General features: G+C 44.0%; 2 protein-coding genes across 3 annotated transcripts; both read right to left on the bottom strand.

Moving 5' to 3' along the window:
* Window positions 1-307: 307 nt before the first annotated feature.
* Window positions 308-1,679, bottom strand: LOC135436212 (uncharacterized). Its single transcript, XM_064693734.1, has 2 exons — window positions 886-1,679; window positions 308-822 (listed from the first exon to the last, which is right to left on the bottom strand). Exons 1-2 carry the CDS (start codon window positions 1,625-1,627, stop codon window positions 437-439), a joined length of 1,128 nt encoding a protein of 375 aa, XP_064549804.1. The 5' UTR covers window positions 1,628-1,679; the 3' UTR covers window positions 308-436.
* A 1,037-nt stretch (window positions 1,680-2,716) lies between these two features.
* On the bottom strand, window positions 2,717-17,223 carry hh (desert hedgehog signaling molecule-like). Of its 2 annotated transcripts, none has more exons than XM_064693294.1 (3): window positions 16,289-17,223; window positions 7,329-7,590; window positions 2,717-3,889 (listed from the first exon to the last, which is right to left on the bottom strand). In XM_064693294.1, the coding sequence occupies exons 1-3, from the start codon at window positions 16,793-16,795 to the stop codon at window positions 3,204-3,206; spliced, it is 1,455 nt and encodes a 484-aa protein (XP_064549364.1). In that variant the 5' UTR covers window positions 16,796-17,223; the 3' UTR covers window positions 2,717-3,203. The 2 variants fall into 2 exon arrangements, with proteins under 2 accessions (XP_064549364.1, XP_064549365.1); XM_064693295.1 differs by lacking the exon at window positions 16,289-17,223 and adding an exon at window positions 10,759-10,846 and having other exon boundaries at window positions 2,720-3,889.
* Between the last annotated feature and the right edge of the window lie 1,945 nt (window positions 17,224-19,168).

Raw genomic sequence — 19,168 nt, 5'->3', positions numbered from 1 at the left:
ACATTTGCAGCAATGTTATTAAAAGCACGCATTAATTTCTTTTGGATCTACTGCTGTTGTGCTAATGTTAAATTACATTTTTGACGAAGAGCAGTGAAAATCGACCTAATAAGAAACGTTTCTTTAACTGAGACTACAGCTACCATTTAATTGATTTGCTCTTATATTAAACTATCAATTTTTTTAGTTCGATTCTATCTAATTTTTCTTAAAATTCTGTATTAGTGTTCGTGACTCTTACGCACGAACATTTATTGTGGTGCAGTGTTGAAAGCGAGAATTAGTGCTTAAAAACGCCAAAAATCCGTATTTGGCGCGCAAAATTGTTTATTAAAAAAAAAATGTATAGTATACTATATAAATAGCTTATAGTAAGATATTGAACAATACGAACACTTGTTATATAAAATGGTGTACACGATTAAAATAGTTATTTTTAACATGCTTTTTTTTTACCCTGAGAGCCTCTCAGGCGGCAACGGTAACAGTTTCGGTCTTTGGAATTAAATGTGTTCCTCTGCTTCGCGCCTGATCCGTGTATTAGGCAAATGTGCTCCCTTAATCTCTCGTATGGAGAATTTCTTTTTAGAGGTTTTGCTGTAGTCGGTTTCGATTCGGAAGGTCGTTGTTTAGCTGGGGACGCTACAGTTTTCGTAGGTAGAAAATTGGCACAATTTAGATCCTCTCGCAAGTGACTGTACTGGGTATTTTGCATGTTAATTTCAACCATTGTTAATGGCACAACAGTTGCAGGTCTAGTAACTTTTTCCTTATTGGAAGATACTCCATCTGTTGTCTGATTTTGGTCAGGGGACTCATCATCTGAAATAATCGTTGCTGTATTTGAACTCTTTTCGATAATGCATTCAAATTTTTCGATATTACCAAGCACTTCGACTACACCCACTTCACTGGCATTCAAATTAGTGGACTCTGCGTGGATCGTGAGTTCGGCCTCGGAGTTGCTGGTATTTTGAACCGCTATAGTCGATATGCTTTCCAGCTCTGCAGTGTCCATGTCGGAGATAAATCCGTCGGAGCCAAGTGCCTGTGCCCGCACTACATTGTTGCGTTTGTGAACAAACCAAGTCTCAATATCGTAAAAGAGGTCATCCAACACGCTCAAATGACATTCCTTTCTAGCCTGCGCGAGGAGTAGGGGTTCCATTTCACTGCGCACTTGTTGCTCGATCTCCTCGCGCACTTGCTGCTTGCATAGGCCAAGCAAATCACTTTTGTAACTCTCCATTTCACAGCGGATAAGCTGTGCCGCCTCTTTGCGCCAATGCGCATTGCTCTCTGAGCACGCTGTGGAGGAGCATAGCGCTACATCCTTCAAAAGAAGTGCATCCTCTTTGTCGCCATCGAATAAATCACTGGTCTGGCAGTCGAAATTACGGTCCTGGCGAATTAATTGACGTAGGTGACGATCGGCGGCATGACATCGTTTGCGAAAATAATGAAATTCCTCCAGACGCACTCGGCATGTATGGCAAATGAGCTGCGGTAGCTTATCGTTGGGATCAACTTCGAGACCTGTGCAAGACATAATTCTCACTGCTGCTTGGCCATTAAATATGACGAAGTTGGCATCCTTCGCTAGACACAGACGGCAAACAGTCAACATTATTACTTTTAAATTGAATATAATTTAACTATATTAGTAAGTACTAGTACGAAAAAAAAAAAAAATTTGCGAAAGGACGCCTATTTACAATGTGACCAGAAGCGACATTTGCAAAAATACCATCAAGTTATTTAAAAAAAATACCAAAGTCGATTGAATTGAATTTATTTTGGAACTGAACCAGTTCTGTTTGAGTTTGATTTATTATTAAATTATATTTTCTGGCTTACTAAAACAACAATTACAAGCGGGTGTCTTTTTATACGATGCGACTACTTGTCTTGCGTATTATTTCAATTATTTTACATTAATTCATTTATTATGCTGACAACCTTTTGTTTTTCGTGTAAAAGGGTACAAAGGGTACAAGGTTTTTTTTCAACTCCACGTAACCTGCAAAAGGAGACTTTTCCGACATTATAGAGCATACATATATATTCTTGCTTCGAATCAGCACTTAAGTTGATCCATGTACGTTTGTATATCCGTATGTACGAACCTATAAAATCTGTATTCGAATCCCTTAAGAGCTAGAGAGACCAAATTTGGGCTCGTAGAGTCAGTATACCTAGATTTAGAATATATGTACATATATACTAACTCATATTTTCAGGCCCGGTTGAAGTTGTTTGCTTCTTACTTAAGACATCAATTTTCCACCCATTTCCCACAACCTTCGATCCGAATTTTCTATCCAAGAGGGATGGATATTGCGAAAGTTGTCTAACATTCCTCAAATGCATTATTACAAAGATCTTCTTAAGCCCGATTTAAGCCCGAACTACACTCACCAAGTCTTTAACTAACATTTTCTCATTGGAGGATTTGTTTGAATATAAAACACATCACAATTTAGAATTTGAATAAAGATCTTTGAAAACGCGTTTAAGTCCAATCGGATGGTAATTCAAGGCTTCTAGCTCTTACGGCTTGGTCTAAGGATATTCAATTTAAATAAAAACACATTCGCATTTATGAAACAATTTTGTTATAATTCATTAAATATTAAGTATAAATACGCAGTTAACTATCAAGTATATTATATACACAATTACAATAAAATATTCAGTCACTATAATGCTTCTATATACACAAAAGAAATACACATATCAATATATATATATATATATATTTATATATATATATATTTATATAAATTATATGATATATCCCATAGTTTGAACTCACTCCGCACTTCAATAAATATGCATTATTATTTTAAAATATACAACAGTCGTCATGATCGTCGCTTCAAGAATTGGTTGGGGCTTTAGGATATCTGCCAAGGATTGCCTACTTATAGCTAAATGTTCGTTTACAAAAAAAGTCAAAGATATTTTCAACAGCATTCTGCACTTTGCTTTCGTTCGTGATAAATAAATAGTATTGATCAGCATTAATCGTAATTAACATTGGAATACAATAATTTTTTAGGCATATACATACATAACTACAAAATATATTACAATTAGCGTTTATCGCGGCGGCCAAAGAATCTGACGTCTACGTCGGCATGTGGAACTGCATAAATGTATTAAATGGGTGGGGCTCCTGCTGCCGCTGCTGCTGCTCCTGGCTAATCGTGACGCCAGCTCTGCGGGAGCACATAGTCCTTGACCTTGTATAACGCATTGGCATACCAGTGCAGGCCGTTCTGTTGCTGCGCCGTGGCATCCTTTGGCGTCGACTTGTCCTGCGCCGTGCGCAGCTGGCCCTTGGCTGGCATCCAGGATTGCAGCGTGTACAACAGCCGCATGGGCGCCAAGCCCCAGTGCGCCAGCGATTGGCTGCTAATGACGGCGTAGCAGGAGGCGGCCACGGAGTTCACCACAATGGTGCCTTCGCGGGTCAGGGGCGCAACAACGCCGCGGCTGCGCACGCTGCTCACCCGGATTACACGATGTGGTCGCAGCTCGCCCGTGGCATCATGCACCAGCACATAGTTCAGCTCCTCGACCCGGTCCGCGAAGACAAAGTCGAGCGCCTGTCGCTCCGGCTGCCAGACCGTGATCAGATGCGCGGGCGTCACAGTCAGCACCGCACCGCTATCCGTGTGCAGCTGAACAAAGTTCTGCATCTGCTCCAGATTGCGGTCCATGAAGAGTATGACTTCGCTGTAGACGGCCTGACCCTTGCTGTTCATGCTCAGCACACGATCTCCAATGGCGAGCTCGCTCAAAGGTTTCTTTGCGCCGCTCTCCAGCAAGGCTGTGCTCTCGGGCGTGAAGCAGCCATGCACATGCGAAATGAAAGGCGAGGAATCTGCAATGGAAACAAGGAAAAAGGGTATTAGTTGTGGCCAACACAATAAGAGTGAAAAAAAGAGGAGGAGGAAATGCGGCCAGGTAATGGCATTAGTGCGCCTAATCTAATTTGGCGTTAATAATGCCGGCCCTGCAAACGTCCAATTGCCAAAACCCAACAAGTCAAAAAGGTTTTCACAGTTAGGGCTCGGCAACCGTAGCCGTAACCGTAACCGTAACCCGGCCCAGACCAGCCAAAACAATGGCAACTGCCTTTTGCGGCTTTCAAACAAAACCGCCGCCAACTGCACGAAGAACGCACAAAATGCGATCTGCCAACTGATAGCCGTGCATATCAATAACAAGCACAACAACAACAACAACAGAGTCAGCAGCAGGAGCAGCGGCATGGGAGGATGTTTTCTTTTCGAGTTTAACAAAATTGTGATCTTGTTTTTGCTTAAAGATTAGCCCTGGGATCAGCAATGCGGCTGAGCTCGAGCTCGAGCCAAAGCAGCTTAGCTACGCAGCCAGTCAGCCAACGAGCCAAGTGCCAAAGGATGATGTCCTGCTCAGGTAGCTGCAAGGACCTGCCTGCGACCTGTGCATAAATTCAATTACAAAACATGTTGCAACCCGCAGCAGCAGCAGCATTAATCATCATTAATGGCTATTGGGTTACTGGGCAGGAGCAGGGACAGGGACAGGGAGCAGCAATTGGGCCACCCGGCTGCTAGCTAGAATATGTCGGCCATTTTGTTTTGGCGTTTGTTCTAAATGGCCAGAAAGCGGCCAGAACTTTCTTTTCTGCAGCTCGTGCACATATTTCACACCCGAAGCGCCGCCCGCTCTCCGCAGTCGCTTGTAAAATTCAAATTAAAAATAAAAAAATATAAAAAATTCCATAACAACAAGGCGACCACTAACCGTGCGCTTTATTATAATGAGTGGCCATAAAAGTGGCATTGTTGTTGCGGTTGCCGCGCAACGAAATTCCAATGAAAATGCACCTACCATTTCCATTGATATTGATGCGTTTGGTAAGCACACACACACACACGCTCGGACCAGAGTGTAGAAACAATAAAAAGCGGATTAAATACAAGACAGCGGTCCATAAAGCGGTCCATAATCGATGCTCAGACGGGAGCAGCCGCCACAAACGGTAACCCTAGACAGCAACAAAACCAAGGAAGTAACTGAGTAACAAGCTGAACCAGCTAGAAAATTTGGTGTGAAACCCACAACAAAAAAAAAATACAGAAACAGAAAATAAATGTGTGTAGGTACCCACAACACGAGCGCAACAGAGAACTGGCGAGAAAAATCTCAGGCAGCGAGCGGCACCGGCGGCGGCCGCGGCGGCGGCGGCGAGTGGAAAGTGAAGAACTTGAAGGGTCATAAATTAATAAACCATTAAAGTGGTTAAAATTATCGTTATTTTATCTTTGTTGTGAAGACTAAACTGATAAATTATTACAAAACAGAGGACAGCCGCACACAGTGACACACACACACACACGCAGACACACGCAGACACACGCACACACACCGGCTATGTGGCTAGTTGTGGTGACTGATCGCTTGGACAGCATTAACATGAACATGCACACAGCACACAAGAGGCAACACGACAACAACACGCTTTGGGGCTTTAATGCGCGCGCGCGACCGCTCGCGACACACACAACAGCAACTACAACAACAACAGCAACAACTTGCACGAAACAAAAAAAGAGTGAAACAAAATTAGTGTCGACAAAAAGGTTTACAGCCATTACTCTTCGTTGCTGCCGCTGCCGCTGCTGCTGCTGCTGCTGCTGCTGCTGCTGCTGCTGTTTGGGCCACATACAAAAGACTTAGGCAACGAACTGGGGCCAACGCTGTAGACCGAGTACGCTGTGCCAAAACTGTCATAAGCGTGTGGTTTATGTGCGTCGGCCTATCAGCAATCAATCGCCCGGTTATTTATTAATAGCTGCGAGGCGCAACACATGGCGTTCGTTGCAGCCATTTGACACTATTGCAGGACCACACACACACCAACAACACACACACGCACGCACACCCTGTGGCTGCATCCTTGCCGTGGCCACTTGTTTAGCATTTGTCGTTTGTCGGCTTATTGTCTGACCTTTTGATATTTTCCAGGGCCACTATTGATAGCCAATGACTGCAAAAGGACCTTTTTTTTCTGTGTTTTGGTTTTCGTGCGGCGGCCTCTTTCATGAGCAATTAGAATCAATGAGTCGGGCAGCAAGGACACTCGCTGGCCCTTTGATCTTTTGTGGGTCGCACTAAAGTCAAAATATTGTGATGCCTCCGTCCTCGTGTGTGGCTGCCTCCTTATTTATCTGTTTTTCTTTGTTTGTGTGGGAAATTCTGTAGTCATCATGTAATTTTAGTAGCTAGTTGAGAAAATCAGAATCATATTGCAAAAAATGCCGCACACAAGTTAGCTGCTCTCTCTCTCTCTCTCGCTCCCGCTCGATATCTCTTTGTTTGTCTGTCTCTGTCATTCTTTGTGAGCAAGTAAACTTAATTGTTTTGGCCTTTTTGGTTGGCTAACTTTGGCTGTGCGCAAGAGCATTTTCTCTTGCTGTGGCTCTGGCTTTGACTCTTCTGGCAGTTTCGTTATGTTTCGGGGAAAACTGGTTGCCTGCCATAATGGCAGCAAGTTATATACTCGCACACACCTCACACACACACACACATACACATACACACACACACACCGGGTTGCTAACTTGTTGGCCGTTTCAGTTTTTCAATTAGGCCCGCGCGCAGGTTTTAACTCGGCATTTAATTCATCTTGGCCTGGCCTGAGAAACGCTTTGGGTGTCGTATCATCAATTCGTTTAATTTGACAGGCGCAAACCTAAACATGTCAAAACAACAACAGCAACAACAACAGCAACAACAACAGCAACAGAAACAGAAACAGCAACAAGACAACAACATGCGGTTAGTCGCCGTTTGTGGACCCGACTCTCGGCTCTTGGGCTCTAACTCCTCCGGTTGCGTCTTGGACTTGGACGCTGGCCACGGTTTCGGGGCCGGTTTCGACAATGTTGCTGCTGCTTCTCAACTTTTTTTTTTGCTTTCTGTCTTTCTTTTTTTGTTGTTGTCTGTTACCACACGCTCGCACTCGAAATAAACGAGCTGCGGCTGTGCGGACCTGGTGGACTCTGTAGTCTGTCGACTGACGAGCTGGGAAGCTGGGAAGCTGGGGAGCTGCGGATCGGGAACTGGATAACTGCAGCTTGGCTAATTTGACTGGGCTGCAAAATTTGCCAACGCCTGTCAGCTTAGCGGCCGTTGTAAGTTGGGAAACATGTGAAATTACGCTTGTTAGTGTCACTTCTGGCTAACTGGCCAGCCCATTGCCATTGGCATTTGACATGCCAGCCGTATATACATCCATATATAAGTTGACAAATCGCTTGGCAATTGCTTACCTGATTTGACCGAGCAGTAGATGTGCCGGCGACTGACATAGGACACCCAATCGAAGCCAGCCTCGACGGCAAGGCGTGCCAGCATCCCGTATTTGGATTGATCGCGATCCGAGGTGGCAATGGTGACCGCGCGTCCCTCATAGTGCAGCGACTCCTGGCCATGCTGATGATCCTCGTCCCAGCTTTCGGTGACCAGCAGGCGAACGCCGGGCCATTCGTTCATCACGGAGTAGGACAGCGTATTCAATTTCTCTCTGCAGCGCTGCGGGCCAAGAAAATGGAAAGAAAATCAATTAAACATTGGAAATTGTTAACAGGGCGGCCACAGCGATTGCTGTGTGAAAAAATACAAAAATATACGCCATATTTAACATACAACGCACAATGAGAGAGCGGGAATGAGCGAGAGAGAGAGACAGCGCGCATGCGAGTGGCAGAGGAACAGCTGTATGTGCGTGCGTGCGTGTGCGTGTGCGTGTGTGTGTGTGTGTGTATGTGTGTGTGTGTTGCTCTCGCGATGGAGAGGCGTGGTATTTGGGTATTCATTTCATGGGCTGCCCAAAAGGGTCAGCGTTCATTTTCAGTTTTCAGTTTTTCTCCGACTATTTTTTTTTTTTTTGGGAGGCCAAACGAATAACTTAAGCAACGAACTTGCTGCCTGTAGCAGTTTTGGCCGCATCCTTTGAACCTGTTGCGACTCAACCTCAACAAATACATGAGTCTGACTATTTTCTGTGTGGCTCTTGTTTGCCTTTTCCTTTTCTCTTGTTGTGTGTGTTTGTCGTTGGCTAAGGCAAAGGCAAAGGCTTAGTTTTTATTATTTGGCCATGCACAATTCAAACACTGACCCAGAGCCCTGTCCCTCGCATGTATAAGTAAATATTAAAGATTAGACATTGGCTGACCTTTTTTTTTGCCTCTTTTTCTTCAGGCTGGCCTACACTTGTCTTGTTTGCCAATGCGGTGGATACGGAACCTAGTCAGACTATGCATATATAGAATATGTAAAATAATTTGTGTTTTTTTTTGTCGGCGTTTTTTGTGCATTCTCTCTGTGTTTTTCCTGCTTTTAACGCTTGTACACAAAAAAAGAAAAAGAAAAGGATTCAGCGGCAATGCAAATATTGAATTTTATAAGACAACAACCAAATTGAGTGCCCAAAAAAAAAAAGATAAATACAAAAAAGAAAAAATGTTGTCATTGTTGTGCGCAATCGCCAGCCGCAAAATCAATTATCAACGGCCCCGAGATCGGAGTCGAACTTGGCCGAAGGCAGGCAGGCAGGCAGGCAGGCAGCCACAACACAGGATGTGTATTGGCTCATTGTGTGCAAACATTTGGCACGCAGTTCTAGCTGGCGTAAAATCAATTTCTGAAGATCCTTTTTAACAAGCCACAGAATTCAGCTTGCCCCAGACTGAGTTTTGGGACTTTGTTTTGATTTTGGGTGCGCCGCATTGTTTGCAGCCTATTGATGCTGTTGTTGTTGTTGTTTGTGTTGTTTGGCAATGCCAAGCAAATCGGTTTTTAATTTGTCACACCACAGTTTCTGGCTGCTGGCTGTGGCGAATTGGACAGCAGGACAAACCGAACCGAAACTCCAAGCCGAAAACGCATTCCAGGAAGAGTTCAATGCTATTTGCATATAAGTGTAAGCATGCATCTAGATACATATAGTATATATAAATATATACATCTTTTGAACAGCTTTGCTTTATTAAAAGGCTTAACCAGTCAAGTGCTCAACTGTTGCCTGCCGTTGCCGTTGTTGCTAATGAGCACAAAAGCGTAACGCCAAACAGCAAATAAAAGCACGGCAACAGCAACAGCAACAACAACAACAGCCTAGTCTTTGTCTTAAGCATGCCAACGATGTTTACCCAACATGCTAATGCATTGGGCTCTCGTTGCTTGATCGAAACGAACCGGGCCCGATCGATGCACAAACAAGGCCCCAGCCCAAGTGCCAAGAGGAAAATGCCGACGGGTGCGTAAGGTAAACATTTAAAAGTAGCATCGTCGATGGTGGCGGTGGCGGCGTCCGCGTCGGCGTCGGCGGCCCAAAAAGATGGCTAAATAATGTGTTTGTATGGTAAGTGGCATGGCTGTTAGACAACAACATCAGCCCATCCTAGCAGCAACAACAACAACTGCAGCAGCAGCAGCAGCACAAGTGTAAATAAGCGAGTGCCAGTTGCCGTTGCATGCCACGGCATGCCTCTAGTTGTGTGTGCGTGTGTGCACTTATGCCCTGGCCAAAATCCAAAGGAAAGCTGCTGCATTAATTAGACATTAAACAAGGTGTGAACTTTGCCAGCTACGGCCACGCCCCAAACTTAAGCGATTTGTTTACACTTTGCTTGCATTTGATATACGTTTTTTTTTTGTTCTCCATCTTTTTTTTTTTGGTTTTCAATTTGTTGTTGTTGTTTTTTTCAACTGCTTGACAGCTTTCAACGCGTAGTCGCTGCCCACGGGCACGTTAGGGTCCACTGATGCGTTTTTAATTGCCGCCCAGCTGCAGGTTTTATTGATTTAAATCGTCTGCCAGCTGCCAATTTGACGCGCTTAATGGCACGCATTTAGGCGGCGCGAGAAGCGCCAAGCCAAATTGCCAGCGAACATGGCTCCATTATTAGGCGCTCATCATCATTAGGCCAAGTGAAGAGGGAACCGGACTCCGTATATGCTAAAATGCTATTAAAGCGCTGTCCAAGTCCAATTCGGGCTTTGTTTGTTTTTGCTGCAGTTGCAGTTGCAGTTGCAGTTTGTTGTAGTCTCCGATTACAATGGCTAACGATTAGGAAACGACACAATTTAACGACATAATTCAAGTGCGCATCAAGTTACGAGCTGAGCAATCACAGCTCCAGCTGGGGCACAGAGAGAGAGAGGGAAAGAGGGAGAGAGAGGGAGAGACTCACCCCTTTCGAGGCACACGTGCGTCGTTGACCGTGTGATGTAAGCAGATATGCCATATCCTTTCTGGTGATTGCGATCGCTGCCGCTAGCAACGCTGGAGGAAGCGAAAACTTACAACTGAGGAAGCGCAGGCCAAGGCACCGCCAGAACACCCCGTACAGGATATGAGGACAACGACACCCACTCGTGTGTATATGTGTCAACAGCAGCAGCAGCAGCAGCGGCAGCGGCAGCAACGGGCACTTGAGCGTGCGCGCCTTAGCCTGGCTGGCTGGCTGGCTGTGCCACTTAGGGGCAACTTAAGTTGCTTTTGTCAAATCAATCAGCGCCCAGGCCGGTGTGTGTGGCCCACTCGATGAGGCCAGATTTCCTCACTTAATTGGCGAAAAGCCGCCATGGCTTCTGATTGATTCAAGTGCCATCGATGAGCTGCGCTCCTGAGCCACGTCAAGATCAATGCCATGGCCAGACGAACTGACGACAATGCGACCATAAAATGTTACTCACTTTAAAAGCCTTTAGCCATTTCTGATATTTGTTTATTTGTGTTGCAAATCTATTCACAGCTCCGCTTTATATTTTTGTGTATATTTCCATTAGAAAATTGAATTTTTTTGTTTATCAGCCAGCGGCGAGGCATTCATCGCCGCCTTTGATTGTTTATGCTGTGTGCAGCGCAATTATTACAGCGCAATTTTCTCTCGCTCCCTCTCTTTCTCGCTCTCTCTCTCTCTCTCTCTGTCTCAGATTCTTGCTCAGTTTGTTTTTTAATTAAGCGCATGACAAACTCAATCAGAATTCAAAATCCAAATGAGACTTGGGCTACGAGTGTCGCTTTAGTCATTTATTTATTTGATTGCCTCGCCCCTTGCATCCCCCCCTCCCCCCCCCCCCTCCCTGTTCCACTCTCTTGTTTACGTATACGCAATGTGCTGCAGTGTTCGAGATTTGCGATTCGCTGAGAATTCTCACTTGGCCAGTTGCTCTTTGCCCGCTCCGAGTGTCGCCCGTTTGTTATTGTTATTGTTTCAATATAAATTGATACTCATTAAAATATACAGAGCGGCCTGTCACACTGTCAGACTGTCGGCCTGTCGGCCTGGCTGCCTTTTTGGCATTGGCTTATTGGATTAATGCCAGCGCTTCTGTTGCCCCTTGTTGTTGCTTTTTGTTGGTTGTCTGAGCTGCTGGCTGCTTAAGATTGCATCTTGTCCGTCTGTGTCGTGCCACCAAAATGTTTATACCCTTGCAGCGGGCAATATTGTTTCGTCACGGAACATGTAACGCCTGGAAGAAGTCCTCCTCAGTCACAAATATCATATGTGATTCTTTATACACTCATCTGAACAGACAGTAAAGTTCGTTTCTTTTACAAATATCTCGACTAAGCTTACGAGCTCAGATCTGGCTGCAAGGGTATTTAAACTTCGGCAGTCTGAAGTAAACTATTTTCTCTTGTTTTGGTTTGCCTGCAGCAATTGGTTTGATTCATTTGGCATTCGTTTGTTTTGGCAAAAGCTTATGACTTTTATTATTAATTATGCTTCATTTTGTAATAGACAAACGCGAATTGCGAAATGCATTCTCTTGTCGTATTAATTATTATTTTACACATATCCGTCAACATCAATTCTTAAACTAAATAGTCAACAACTCAGTTGGCAATTTACAGCTAGTCACTTTGTCTGTCTGTCGGTCAGTTAGTCAGACGATTTACATTGCGCTGCCTAACGCTCATAAATCTGATGTCAAATAAATGTCCATAAAAAGGCGTCATTTTATTGTTATTAATTAAACGCTATTAATTTGCAAGAAATCGTAAATTAAATCTCTCCCTCGCCCTACGTCGCGCTTCCCCATTAAATGCCCCCACACGCACGCACACAGAAAGTCATTTGGACAGGTAAGTCGCAGGCAGTCAGCAGCAGGCAACCGGCAACCGGCAGGCAGCAGGCAGCATCCCGAGCCCGGCGCAACTTAAATGATAAGCGCCATAATCCCTGATGTGTGATTAACTTTGATGATGAGTTATGAGCCGCACATTGGCACTGATGTGAGGCCGTGTTACCGTGCCCCCATACCGAACCACAGCCAGATCCCCAGTACCCAAAAGCTAACCCGATCCAGCGTTGTCCTACCCCAAGACGCAGCCAGATGACTTGCAGGAATCTGGTCCGAGGAGAGCCGCAGCATGTGAAATGTGAGTCAGTCGCGTCGCCGTAATGTGATAGCCGCGACGCGATGCGATGCGATTCGATGCGATCCCAATCCCAAACCCAATTCCAATCGTGCAGTTCATAAAACTTTTATGCAAATAAAGCAAAAGAGGCAGCCAAGGCATTTCGGGGCCACAAATCCTTGAGGTTTGCGCTTGAGTGCGCTCGTAAAAGTATCAAATTGATTAATAATAATATAAAAGCTCGAAAAGCCAAACAAATAAACCATAAAGACAAACTCCAAATGGCAAATGGGTATGCGTGAGTGTGTGTGTTTGGGTATTCGCCAACGATTTGTCCACTTTGCTTGACTGATGTTTGTTTGATATGTTTGATTACTTTGTTGCCCCAAAATATTCCCACGAATTTATGCCAAATATTTTGCTTATCGCAGCATTTGACGTGATTTGATTTGAGCTGAGCAAAAAAAAAAGAGTCCCAAATATAAATTCAAACTGAAACTGAAACTCTGACATCATCTAACCAGCCTGCGACCCTGTCTCTCCCTCTCTCTCTCTCTCTCTCTCTCTCTCTCTCTCTCTCTCTCTCTCTGTCTCAGTCTCTGCGCTATAATAGGATCAATTTTTGAGTCATAATGAATGTCAGTATTCTATTAATAATGCCTTCAGCTGTGGGTTATCTTTGATTTGATGCATGCTGGCCAGAGCGCAGATCAGCTCCGGACCTGGGCTGGGATCTGGCTGGGCTGCCGCTCGTCAATAATCATATCAGATTACCATTGGCTTTGCCCCATTGTTGCTACAATTTATGAAATTTTAGAAGCTATGCTGCGGCTTTTTGACGCATTCTTTGTCTGGCTGCGATTGCTGCGGTTTCTGGCTGCCCCACAGCCAGGCGCTGCCGCTTACGGTTCAGGGCGCAACTTTGTCTAATCTGAAGGCGGGCCAAGCTAGGGCGGGGGCCCATACTGCATATACAAGTAAATGTGTACATGTAATTACCTGGCAAGCGGGCGCAGGTGAGCAACTGCAACAACAATGACTGTCATAAGCTATTCAATTTTACGATGCGACAGCCTCTGTTTCTGCTGCAATTGCAGTTGTTGCAGTTGTTGCTGCTGTCGCTGTCGCTGTTTCTGCATCTGTTTTATTTTTAGCACTTTACGCCAATATCCAGTAATTTGTTTATGCAAACTGCTTGCACGCCCACACGAAGCGCACACACAACGTGAAAAAACACAAATTTAGCTGCCTTTTTGGCGCTTTAATAGCCAAAACGAATCGCTTACCAGCCAAGATTCACGCACAGCAGCAAGTCCCAGTTTCCATTGCCATAACCATGCCCATTCCCATTCCCGTTCTCAGTCGCAGTGCCAGTTGCACATAAAATGCAATTTAGTTGCGCTGCTGGTTCAGGGGCACTGTGTCACCGTGCCACATTGCTGTGCCACCGATTGCAGCGACTCGAAAGTGAGTGCATTTACCGAGCCTCAATGTCACAACGGTAGCTGGGCAAACAGTTGTAAATATTTTGTGACAATAACAGCGGTCCTGCGACCTTGGTCCTTGGTCCTTGCCGGAAGGCATTAGCCTTGAAGCTTCACTGTCCTTGACTGTGTGTCAATGGCAATTGCTGCTGTGTGTGTTAACTGTTTGCCAGTTCTTGCAACACTTCAATTGCATTTCCAAATTCAAGGTCCGCTGGCAATTGTAGCCAATCGATTTCTGTAATTGCCTCGAGGCGCGTGTCAGCCATAAAATGTAGCCAAAAAAAAAAGGCGACTCATAAAACTAAATCCCGCCAACAAGCAACTGTTTTCTTTTAGCAGCTGCGTAAGCCAGTTCCTTATGCTTGTGATTGCAATGATATTATACACCTGGCAATATGCTTCAATTAATTGATAATAATTACGATCGATACGCACGGTTAAAAATAACAAGTGCTTCCCGGAATGATACTATGGCCCCATAAACGCACCCACATCAATGTTTATAGTCTGTCGTTGGCCATAATTTATAATGTAAGCCGATAACTGACTAATACGTGCCCCAAAATAACTGCAAGTCAGCGTCTTATCAGTTCAAGGGCTCGTTAGTTGTAATCATTAAAAAATTTGTATTTACCACATCATTAGAAACGCCTTTTAAATATTAAATTCTAATTTTATATATTTGGTTTTTCCTTGGTTTTTTTATGATTCACTTAAAATGTTTGAAAGTTATATGGAAACAATAAATCTTGGCAAAAGCCTAATACAATTATTAGTCACATACATTTGATTGAGGAAGAAACCACTTTTAGCAAACAATTTTAACTAGCTCGAACAAGAACTTTATAACAATAGGATCTCCTTTTAACTACAGATTTCCCTAGAGAAGTATAGTTGTTTATAATCGTTTATTTTAAAACTAGAAGTTTTCAGATATATTTTTTACATCCTCCTTTCTTTAGCAGTTTTGAAAATAGAGTTTAGGATAATATTTATTATTTATGTGAAAGGAAATATTTTCACAAATTGAAAATATTTGCAAATAGTAAACAGCTCGATTCTAATTTGCCAGCTTTTGCTTTACTACGACAATATAATTGAAAAATAGCAACGTGAAATGGAATTGCAGGCGATAACGAAAGGCTATAATACTCGAGTGAGCGCTGTATTTAAATTCTTAAAAGTGTGCTTAACAGTTTTGCTAGCTTTTAACACCTGTATTTATTATTAGGGAAGTGTGTCCCTTATATAAGCGTCTGCCAGTCGCTGGGAGAATGTCAAAGGGGTGTAATTTTAGGGAAGTTGATTTAGATATTTTGTGGGTGCAATGCCAAATTGATTTTCACATAGCTGTTAGATAATTGTAGCTGGCGTCGCATTAATCAAACACTTGTTTAGCTATGTCGCACTTCAAGATACACGCAAACCCCCCACACGTTGCAGCCAGGTGGGCACCGGTAAGTGTCGCATATCTTTTTTTTGCCACTTTCGCTGCGAATGTTGTTGCGACGGTTGATAAGATAAATGTAAACGCTACAAGCATTGGCTTTGGCTTTGGCTTAACACGCATTTGTGTCAAAGATACACGCCAGCTTGCAAATATGTGCACACACATGTATATATGGTGTATTATTGTGTGTGTGCGAGCTACTTGGCGCACGGCTGCACTCGGACTGGCACTGGAACTGGGGCTGCGTTATCAACGGCAATGCGATAAGCGGCAAATGCTCGCGTGCCGCTGGGCCTGCTGGCAGACGGACGGGGGCGGGTGCGAGGCGGGGGCGGAGGCGAGGTTTGGCGTCATGTAAACATGTTGAGAATTGCCTATTTGATGCCATTTGTTATGCGTTATGATCCAATATTGATATAATCCAATATATCTATACACACATTAATCGAAAGGTTATTGAACGGGCCTAATATTTATTTTGTGGCGAGGTGTACAAAAATCCCCCCCTCACTTAAAAGGCGACAATAAGAACAGCAACAGCCAGTCTGGGGCTTCTTGTTTTGCAAAAAAAATATTGCAATCGCCCATAAGCCACATAATTGGTACATAACACAATAACTTTGATAAAGTATTTGCGCTGCTTTTATGGCGCACACTTGGCCAAAAAAACTGTTGAGCACCACCCATAAAGTTAACAATGTGCAACCACTTTACACACAGGCATTATCAATGGGAACGGGGCACTAATCGCGGCACACGATTCTGATAATTGTGTGGGACGGATTTGGGTGGCCGTTCACACACGGCGATTAGCACGCATAATTTGGCAATTCAATTGGAATGAAATGGCACAAATTGTTAGCCGGTTATTTATAGGCATAAATGTTCATTGATTAGAAATGGATTATGGGGGGAACTTACCTTGGACATTAGGCGATCGGCACCGGTGCCCTCCTCATCTCTGAATATTATATCCCTATTGTAGTTTGGTACTAGATCCTTGAAATTGGGTGAATCACGCTGAATGACGCCCTCGATCGGGCCGGAGGCGCCGCTCATATATTCCGACAAATTTGGCACTGTTTGCTTCAACACCAGCGGATACAGATTGCGCTCCCTGCGTCGTCCCAGGCCCCGGCCTGGACCGCAGCTATGCGCGTGCCTGAAGTTCAGCGCCAGCAGCAAGAGCAACAGAAGCGCCATAAAGCAGCTGCCACGCGGCGTATGCGCAATGTGCCGGAACTTTCGAGGATCCGCATCTGCTGCAACTGCCGTCGATTTGTTGTTGCTGTTGTTGTTGTTGTTGTTGAGTCCAGGCGGAGCCTGGCTGTCATTGGTGTTGGTCTCGACGCTGTGGCGTTTGGCATCCAGGGACAAACAGGTGGCACTGGCGCAGGACCAGATCGCCGCAACTGCTTGATTATCCATACTGTGTGATATTTTTGTGTACTTAATTTAAGTTTGCGAATAATGTGTTTCGATTTTGTTTCTTTTTCTTTTCTTTTTTTTTTTGGTTATTTAGCACTGCACTTATACACTGATTTGAATAGCGAAGCAATCGCAGTCGGAGGTGCGACTGGAGCTGGCTTTTGAGGGCTTAATGGCTCAGTTAGTTATTTAGTTAATTAGTAAATGGGCACAAACAAATAAACAAATCATTTAAGCGCACCGTTTGCCAATTATTTGCTTTGCTTTGCTTGAAATATTTTGTAGCTACTCAAATTCTTCAACTCAATTTCAATTTAAAATTAAATTGAAAATTTCCAATTTCCAATTTTCAATTTTCAACTGCGGCGTTTGTCAAATTGAGCAACGTTCTCTTGCAACAACGGAGAACGACAACCGTTGCGCTCGCACTGTGATTGACAAATGACATATCCGAGCGCACGAAGCCAGCGGCCGACCGAGTACCGAGTACACAAAGTACCGAGGGTGCTTTTGCAGAACCCTAGGCATCGCAGTCGCAGTCGCAGTCAGCGTCGGCGTCAACGCTGCTGTTACTGGCAACGTCGGTACATGCACACATGCACACAGACACACGCTACACGCACGCACACAGTCGTGGTTGGCGTTCACTCGTCGTGTGGTTGTGTGCGTGTGCCGCTCATTGGACCTGAGCCCGACGATCTTTTGGCGTTCATTTTTATGCTGGCTCGCTGTTGGTGCAGTGCGAGCGAGACGACTAGCTAGTCGTATGCGACTCTCGCAGCGCGCACACAAACACATGCATGGTCTTGGTCTTATGTACTTATGCTTATGGGCAACAGATGTTGGAAGACGGTTCATTGTGGCCATGGCTCTGGCTAGCTATGTGTATGTGCGTGTGTGTGTGTGTGTTGCCAATCGGATGCATGCGCATGTGTGTGTGTTGCTGCTGCAATTTCTCTTAACACTTGCACTATTGACTTGAAATCGACTCTTGCGGCTTGTTAACTGCCGCTTGCCGCCTGCTGCCTACCTTTTCTCATGCCTTCTGCTTCTGTGGCCGCTTTTGCTTTGCTTTGTTTTGCTTTTTTTGCACATTGTTCACCTTTTGCCTTTCTTCATTTTTGGCTTCGCTTTATTGCTTGTAAATTAATAATGTTCCGGTTTTTTGTGTATTGTGCGCTTCAGTTTCGCTCGCCTTCGCCTGCTGCTTCTTCTTGTATACAACACCACACACATCCGTGTATATACATATATATGCATACACAGATAAACTTAGTTTCAGTTGCCGCTGCCGCCAACGCTGCTTACTTTGTCATTACACCATTTTGCTGCTCGTACCTGTACCCCTCCCCTCAGTCTAGCTGCCCTAGCCTCTTCCTCAATTTGAGTGAGCAGCAACTTCCGTTGGCGCTGAGAAAAGGCTGGAATGATCTGGCTAAAGAGGTTACAAGCATATTCAGATATTGTGGTATATGGTGTATTTTTTATAGCTTTTTAAAGACCTGCTTTATCAATATACCAGACGAAGACTCAAAAGAAATTTTAATGTTGCACCTATACAGCTCATCGGGAAAAGCTAATCTTATCTCAAGTCGAGTCTGTCAACATTTAAGGCACTCGCATGAGCACTCACATCATCGTCTCAGATATATATATATATATATATATACCATATATATGAGTGAGTCAGCTGATTGAAATTAAGGAAGTCGCTCAATTTATATTTATAAGCGCAATTAGTAGATAAGATACGTGGCATGGGCACAGGATGTTTGACATAATGGTGCTTATTATAGTTATATGTACATACAAATATATTTCCTGTTATTATTTTAACAAATCGATTGGTATTTGCTAAAGCGTTAAGTTCCGTTGGCGACGAACTGATATCAACCATAAACAATGGCATATGTTAGATACAAGTAATCGCCCGATAAGGCACAAGGTGCACAGCAATTTGCAATTTTCAGTCGCTGGCAAGTCGACAAATTCGCAAACAAAATATATATATTTAAATATATTATATTTGAGCTTCAATTCCCAGACGCGTAACATTCAATAATCTCTTACTAAGCACAAGTGTGCATAACAAATTGACGCACAAAAGCCACAGGCTAACAATGATCACAAATATATTTATAGTTTTTTTCTTTTTTTCATTATATAGATACGCAAACGTATCTGTAGCTGTTGTATCTTTTGTTAGAGTTGTCTTTGTACTCGCTTGTTTGCTTGGCTACTTTGTTAAGCTACGTTTTTTTTTGCCAGAATTTTCTCGCTCCGCTGGAGTTTCGAGTTGTTTAAGCAAAAAGTCAGCTACCCCAACACCTTGCACTTAGCTTTTGCCCCTTGTATCTGTCGGCCTGTCTGTCT

The sequence above is a fragment of the Drosophila montana genome, unplaced genomic scaffold (genome assembly GCF_035044405.1).
Source record: "Drosophila montana isolate Dmon_TW-CO22-7 unplaced genomic scaffold, ASM3504440v1 contig_3733_1, whole genome shotgun sequence".
Classification (NCBI taxonomy): Eukaryota; Metazoa; Arthropoda; class Insecta; order Diptera; family Drosophilidae; genus Drosophila; species Drosophila montana.
This window is presented reverse-complemented; position numbering and strand designations above follow the sequence as displayed.